Raw genomic sequence first — 8,341 nt, 5'->3', positions numbered from 1 at the left:
CATGATACATGCGCATGTACATGATCAAAATCATGATGCACATGTACATGCTTATCAAAACATAAGCATGCACATGTGCATGCTTATGTTTTGATAAAAACAAAGCTGGTCCAAAAATACAGGAGATTACCATCAGGATATGAATGGTATCTATTTTTGAAAAATGGTTTTCTGAGTTGCTGCCAAAACTCCCACTATCAAGCATGACTGTAAAAGATTTATGCAACTGTGTAAGGCCAGGAAAAAAATTCCCTACAAGCACATGAAAGAAAGCTGACATCAGAAAAAAAGACTCACAGAGAAGGAGATATGATTAGCAGCTAGAACATTTTTTATATTTTTATGAAAGAAATCTGTTTAGCATTTAACTATTTTGGTATTTTTCACAAAAATCTATTGTATCAATAATTTCAAAGTCCATTAAATACATGAGTGTATTCATGATAGAATGCGTACTTATAGCTTTAGTTGTTAATAGAACTTATTTTCATCAAATAACATGATTTTCGTAATCATGAATTCAAGATGGTAAATTCTTCAAAGAGCTAGCCATTGATTCTCTAGCCAAAATTTACAGTAATTCTTATTGAAGCACTTAAGCTTCTTTCATACGTTTTTTTCAGGTCTTGCTTTGAATGTAATTTGGTTACATTTTCATTGTTTTCATTAAGTACACACACCAACTGTTAGTAATTTAAGCTATATCAAAAAAAAAAAAAACCAAGTAATAAATTGTAATATTAACACATTTGTAAATGAACAGATGAAATTACGTAAGATAATGTCGTAATTTTTTTTCATGAATTACAAACATTTTTGATTCAAAAAAGTTTGAATAATTCAAAGTCGTGTGTTTTTTTAGTCCCTTGAGTTTCAAAATAAGAGGTTTTACTGTATACATATTTATTATCATCATAGGTTATTTAATTAATAAAACCATATTCTTAATTCAAGGTATAATTGTAAGTTGTTATTTAATGAATAAATTTATTACATGTTTGAATCAATATATTATATGTGAAAAATAAGAATATGAATGGTAGATATGTTGATACAAATTGATATGAAGCCAACCTAATATTTCAATTCTTAAGAATTTATTACACAATATTATTATTTATTATAAAGATATTTAAATTATTCATATAACTACTATACATTTATCCTAAATCATTTATATAGTGAGACACTGTTTACAGGTTATTAGTTATAAACAAAGTTTTACATATAAAATTTTCTGTATTTTATTTAAAAATAAGTTTCCAAGTTTTACATAGAATTTTATAAACAAGCCTTACCTGGATAACCTTCACATAACACTTCAATAGGAGTAGCTCTTTTAGTATCTCCTATTTTTTGATATCGTTCTTTTAGAGTATCTGCTTTTAAACCCTGCCACGGCAAGCTGCCTCGTAAAAAATACATAAACATATGTCCAAGTGCCTCTAAATCATCCCTTCTACTTTGTTCTGTAAATTAATAAGAAAGAAATAAAATTAAAATACTACTAATACCTTTTTATGTCATAATGCATTTATGTTTGATACAGAGTGCTTGTATGCAATCTTACCTTTGCCAAGATGCGTATTTATACTCATATATCTTGCTGTTCCAGTTAAACTTTTATGTTCTCTGTATGGTATATGCTTATTTGTTTCTGGATCTATATATTCTTTTGCTAAACCAAAATCTATGATATGAATAATGTTATGTCTTTTAGTGGACTGTCTTCCGATTAAAAAATTTTCTGGCTTTACATCTCTATAAATAAGGTGTTTGGAATGGACATATTCTATACGATGTAACTGTAGAAAAAGTGAAATCAAATTATTAAGAATAAACAAGTTAATTATTTTAAATCTAAAAACTTACCAATTGGATAGCAATAGTTAGTACTGTTTTAAGACTAAACTTCCTTTCACACAAATCAAACAGGTCTTCAAGACTAGGTCCTAACAATTCCATAACCAGTGCATTATATTTTCCACAAGGTCCAAAATAATATACTTTAGGAATGCCTTCTATAAAGAAATTAAAAAAAGAAACAGAGGAAAAACATTAAGTAAAAATTAATTTTTACTTATATTTAAAACAATCTAATACTAATCCTGATTAATGTTGCATGCTTATTCAATAAATTTCTATTCAGGTGCAATAAACAAAGCTTTTTATGCTATTGATTTGCTTACATACATTTGTTCTTGAATTTTAATGATGGTAAACTATTTTATATTTTTATTGTTTTAGCTGGTTATATATTCAAGTGATCTTATTCCTGTCCATTTTCTCAGACTTTACAATTGTTTTAAATTTACAATGTTGCACAATGCAGTTTGTCCAATGAGGTTTTTGTGTCATTAAATTATATGATATAACCCAGTGATTTTCAACCAGTGTGCCACAAAAATTTTTGAAGGTTATTAAATAAACTATTTTTAAGAGAAGCCTAAAGAACAATAAGTGTACATGTCAAAATTGAAACCTCTTTAAATTGGTTATACGAGTTTTTCATTGTTATAATAAATAAACGTATACCTAATGTAGTAGAAAAAATATATTTATAAGTAATATTATATGTGCATAAAATTGGGTTATTTCATTTAAAATGAAATTTTCTTCTAATCAAAAAGTATATATAATTGCCCTATTTAGTTCAAATTATTTTAATTTAGAAATAGTGGGACATTGCACATGTTTATAAAGGCAATTATCATGTCATTTTTAAATGCAAATTAAAACTTAATGTTAATTGCTTTTCTTATGTAAATGAAAATTATTAATTTAAATAACTATTGTTGTAACCTGCTGCTATTTTAAGGAACAACAATACTGTTTTATTTAATTCACAAAAACATAAACAAAAAGAATTAGGCTAAGTGGCAAGTAATGTGAGGATAGAATGTTTACAAACACAACTTTAAATCACATAATTTATTCTGAGGAAATTTTTGCCGCAGAAATTTAATTATAGGTTTAAGTGTGCTGTGAGATAAAAAAAAAAGATTGAAAAACACTGATCTAACTCAACAAAATATTAAGTTCATTAATTACATATAAGAATTTGAAATATAAAAAAAAATTGTAAACCACTTTATTTTGATAATAAAGAAAAATTTATAGTTTTTATCATCATATTAATTAAATCAGCTAAAATGTTACAGACCTGTATCTCATGAGTAAAGTCAAAATTTTAATGTTCAAGAAAATAGTAGTGTAATGTATATTCATGTACAGTACATAAAATATTTAGAAATATTTTTATAAAATTGCTAATAATATATAAAATATTAAAAATAGTCTTTACTGAAAACATTATGTTGAAGGTAATGTGAGGGTCAGGGGCCATCAAAAGTTAGATTATGCTAAGTTATGGTAGGGTTCTGCAACCAGGTGTATTTTGTTGGACACACTGTTGATTTTGACACAAACAGATAGTTAAGGGTAAGAATCACTCTGAAGTCCAGGAAAGAGCCTCTCAGGAGGATGAATGCAAAGTCAAATACAAATAACAAGAGTTTATTATTGAAAATTAGGTTCTGGATAACATTCTTAAAATCCAATTCAAGAAATCTGCCTATTTCTATCTACAAAACGAGGGGCTGCCTGAACTACAACATACCAGGAAAAAGAGAGCAGTCTTCTCTTGTGGGCTGGTCAGTCTCTTGATCTAGTTCCTTCTTCCCTTTTGCTTGGTCCTTCACTGATGTCCACCAGTAAATGGCATTTGCTTCTAGTCGAAATTTCCTTGGGATTATTGCGGGATGGGGTCCACTTATGTCTACTGGTGTTGTCTGCTGATGAGATCCACCATTGATGCCTTCCTTGTATGGGATGGTTTATTGGGAGTCTGGTAAGGCCGGTGCTTTCTACCATTGTCTGCCAAGGAGCTCTCTGATGACTGAATTTGGGCCTCTTTTATACACCTTTCAGCGCAGGAGAGTCACCATATGATTTACTATTATTATTGGTTCGACTTTTGAGTTGAGTCATTACCGTAACAAAACCGTTCTAACTCTTCCTTGACTTTAGATGGTGATAATGCCGTACTCCACAGACGTCATCACTGATAGTTCCCATCATTATTCATTGATTGTTTTGGTTACTTTAAGCTTCATACTTCTCATGCCTTGAAACAGTGTTTGATCGCCACTATGATCGGCGGGGAGGGGAAAAACAGTTATTAAACTTCCTTTAAGTTTTATTTTTTTACAAATTAACTTAATTATTTAATTGCCCTCTCATCTTTTCCTCGTATGTTGTAAGATTTATTGCTCTAATTAATGAACTTCATATTCTAATTTGTTTCTCTAAATCGTTCTAAGTTGATATTATTAGAAATTTCTATAGGGGTGTCCCTAAAATTGGAAAAATAATCAAATTTCCTCTTACAGCTTTGGTCCATATATAAACAAATAATTGCTTTTTAATATAAAAAAAAGAACGAAAAGAATAACAATTGCATGTTTACAATGATGATGGATTATGGATGAGATCATCTATTGCTTGCCAATAGTCTCATTTAAATGCCAAATAAAGTGGGCTCAAAGAAAAAAAAAAAGGATATAAATTATACATAGAGCTTAAAATACAATAAAATTTCTAACTAATTAATTAAAGCGAATACATTATTAGCAAAAGATTAGAATAAAGTGATTAAACTAAAATCATTACAGATAATGTAAATAACAATACACAAATACATACATACATACACAATAACAGCAATTTTTGGAGGGGGGAAATGGTGGTTTTTACAGTAAGTATATGAGTGATATAAAAAATTCAAAGACAGAAGATATGAAAGATGACCCACATTCAGGCAGATCAGTGATGGTGCATAATGCAAAAGTAATTGCTAGGATTCAGAAAAAAATTAAATTGTTATATTTAACAAGAGATGGTAGTCTGGTGGCTTGCCTCCTGCCAAATTGCCCAGTTATTGTTTAGTCTTATAGCCAGATAAAAACTGGGAGTTTATTTGGCATTTAAATGAGACTATTGGCAAGCAATAGATGATCTCATCCATAATCCATCATCACTGTAAACATGCAATTGTTATTCTTTTCTTTCTTTTTTTTTGTATTAAAAAGCAATTATTTGAAATTTCTCTGAATAGCTGAATACATAGCTAGATTTTATTATTTAAGTTTAATAAATGTGACACATTTTGACTGAAGCAACTCTAGTTTCAGTTCAGAATACTTCCCTTATTTGCTGTTTCATCACTCACAGTTTCAGTTACCTGCAGTTTGAAAACATTAAATAAATAAAAAAATCCAGAAATTAGAAACTAAAATTTTGCATATGACCACCTGCTTATCATCATCATCATCAAGAATCATCTCTTTGTCAACCATTTTCTCAGTTTCCTACTTGCACAGTTATAGTCATGTTATAGCTAGTCACAGTGTAAACAATATCTACATTCACATTTACTATTATACAGGGTTTCAGAGTTTGTCCAATAAGTATCAGGACTGAAGTCATAAAAAGAAATTTATTGAAGATATATGTACAGTGAGTGGATAATCTTTAAGATAAGACCTCCTGCATCAATATACCTGCCAATGCCTTTTCCAGTCTTCATACACCTCCTGGAAGTCAGCAATTGCAAGGCTGTTCAGGCACCCTGTCGAAGCCACTTGGACTGCCTCAATCGTCCTGAAACAATGTCCTTTCAGGCCCCTTTTGATCTGAGAGAATAAAAAGAAGTCGGGGAGCCAAATCTGGACAGCAGTGTGGTTGAAGCAGCATTGACATGTTGTGTTTGGCCAGTGTCTCTCTCACAATTAGTGACGTGTGACTGGACGCATCATCATGATGGAGCATCCAGGTATCTCCCTTTGGATGCAGCAGACTTTAATCAAAAGTCTCTGTAGCAGATTTGTTCAATTTAACGCAAAATTTGATGGCAAAAACGCTGATTGATGGTTTGCTGCATCTTGACTCTCAACGCAAGCACTAAACACACTTTCACTTCAGGTGCAATCTACACATTCCAAAGGCTCAGAGACAATTGAGCTGGATCTCATAGCTTACGTGACATTCCCCACCAGTGATTCCACCCATAGAGACTGCCCTCCACCTCTTCCCATTGGCAGGAAAAATTCAGTCCCAATACTTATTAGACAAACTCTATATATACTATATAGTGCTTTATATAACAGCTTGCTTAATATCATATGGCTGTATAATTTTTTAAACTGAACTGTATGTATGTTAAAAACATATTACATAGAATTAATATGATATTATCCAAGGTTTCAAGCATCTACAGAGAGGCTTGAAACCTATCACCTGACTGCTGATATGGGGAAAATACTGTATATAGTGTAATACTTAAAATTATCAAAACATTTATCATGTATGAAACTCATTTTATTATTTTATAATATTATTTTGCAGTTTTACTTGCTCCTCTATTATCTATTGAAAAAAAAATTGAACATAAATGCCCAAATAATATTTCTAGATATAAAGCTTGTTCACTTTGATGAAGATACTAAATGCTAAAACAGAATACATTTTTCAAAAAGTAAAATAATTATTTACCTGAAATGTAACAACAGATATGAATGATGCACTAGAAGGATAAATTTTTATCATTATAGATAAATAATATAAATGTTTAGTTTAGCTGTATGACTTCTTATAAGAATGTAAATATTCTTTTTCATCATTCACTTTAATTCTCAAAAACAAATATCCTTACTAAGAATTTCCTCTTTCAAATTCAAATATATTCAGCATGATTAATATCTCTAAGAATATATGTATTACTCTGTATTACTCCTCTAATTATAAACACTCAAATTGGTCTAAATAGTATTCAAACTGACATTTTTTTCAATCTGAATAGTAGGAACAGTAAAAATGACAAATTTCATCAATGTGAATACAGTAGAGCATCGATTATCCAAATCAATTGGGGACTGGGGTTGTTCGGAAGATCGATGTTTCGGATAACCAATTATGTACGAAAAAATATATTAATTTATGCCATCTTGACATTTTTCTCCGTTGCGTGTCGCTTTGCGTTGAATTTTCGTCAATGTTAAGCCTAACGAAGACTATTGTATCGTTAAAAATTATTTTTTTATTTTGTACAAACAAAATAAATATATTGAAAAATATAAAAACAATAAAAAATTATACTTCAGAAGTTAATTTAGTATCAAAAACGTAAAATATTTGAGTAGCCGAAGACATAGCCAAAGATTACAGCGCCACAGCACTGGCGAAAATTTAAATTTGTCGACTGGAATTCCTTCGGATAACCGACCTTCGGATAAACAACGCTCTACTGTTTTAATATTCGGCTGCGAATGGTACAGTTCCTTAGAGTTAATATTAAGGAAAAAATGATATCTTAAATATTTTAAGATATTATATGGCTGATTTAATTGCTTACTACTTGATGGATGAACTTGTATTATTGCGTATCTTTCAAGTACCGCGATAAACGTAACAATGGAAGGCTGATATAACCAAACACATTTTATGCTTTTCGCTTTAGTGTTCGTTATATTGTAGTATTTGATTTATATAACTACAAAGGCAGTTATATAACGTTAAAGGTAGTTATATAGTTACGTAGGAGTATATCACATCGAGTGACCAATCTAAGACATTTTTAAAATTTTTTATTTTTACTGTACTGTACATAATTTTAAAATATGTTAGATTGGTTACTTGGTGTGATAAACTCTTATGTAAAGTAATTTTTCTAAATATATATCAAAAGTAAACAGAAATTTTGAGTAAGAGATTGAAAATTCAGCAGAAAAATTTTGAGATTAAAAGAGTTTAAGAAAAAAAATTTACACATTATTTACAATAACTTCTATAATATTCTGTATAATTTGAAATATTTTGATAAAAATAATGAACAATAGTCATCTTTTAAAGCTGCAATATAAACATTGAATATCAGACAAAAGACAGATTTGCCGTTCAATAACGAACAGTTGCAAATATTCTTTGTAATAAATTAATTCTGACTGTAGTGTATTTACACCGATTGCGTTTCGACACGTGGTTTAGTAGCGTCACGACATACAGTAAATACAGCTACGCTTGTCGAGCTTCATGGCCTCATGAAGCAGCGACATCTCGTGGTAAAAATCTGAACTACGGGTACGGCATCGTTCCGTAAATATTTGCTATTTATGCTACGTAGATGGCCCCAGTTTAAATCTGCGCTATTGTTGAAGTACGATTTTTTGTAAACTAAAGGATTTGTATTACCCGTGTACATTACATTAGCATTCAAAATTACACACTAATACTTACATTAAAAATTCTAATAACGTCTGTAAGAACACCGAAAGAGAAAGATACA

The 8,341-nt window shown here is 29.9% G+C and overlaps 1 protein-coding gene across 1 annotated transcript in view; it reads right to left on the bottom strand.

Moving 5' to 3' along the window:
• Positions 1 to 1,298: 1,298 nt before the first annotated feature.
• The window catches only part of LOC111625532 (casein kinase I-like), a gene marked incomplete at its 3' end in the record, with an annotated part of 56,015 nt that continues 48,972 nt past the window's right edge, over positions 1,299 to 8,341 (bottom strand). The window contains exons 4-6 of the mRNA XM_023368692.1: positions 1,873 to 2,044; positions 1,571 to 1,805; positions 1,299 to 1,469 (exon numbers count right to left, since the gene is read on the bottom strand). Coding sequence (XP_023224460.1) covers positions 1,299 to 1,469; positions 1,571 to 1,805; positions 1,873 to 2,044 — 578 coding nt within the window. The remainder of the gene's footprint in view (positions 1,470 to 1,570; positions 1,806 to 1,872; positions 2,045 to 8,341) is intronic.

The sequence above is a fragment of the Centruroides sculpturatus genome, unplaced genomic scaffold, assembly GCF_000671375.1.
Source record: "Centruroides sculpturatus isolate CEXI.00-Female unplaced genomic scaffold, Cexi_2.0 scaffold105, whole genome shotgun sequence".
Classification (NCBI taxonomy): domain Eukaryota; kingdom Metazoa; phylum Arthropoda; class Arachnida; order Scorpiones; family Buthidae; genus Centruroides; species Centruroides sculpturatus.
The sequence above is the reverse complement of the archived record's forward strand: the minus strand, read 5'-3'. Positions and strand labels throughout refer to the sequence as shown.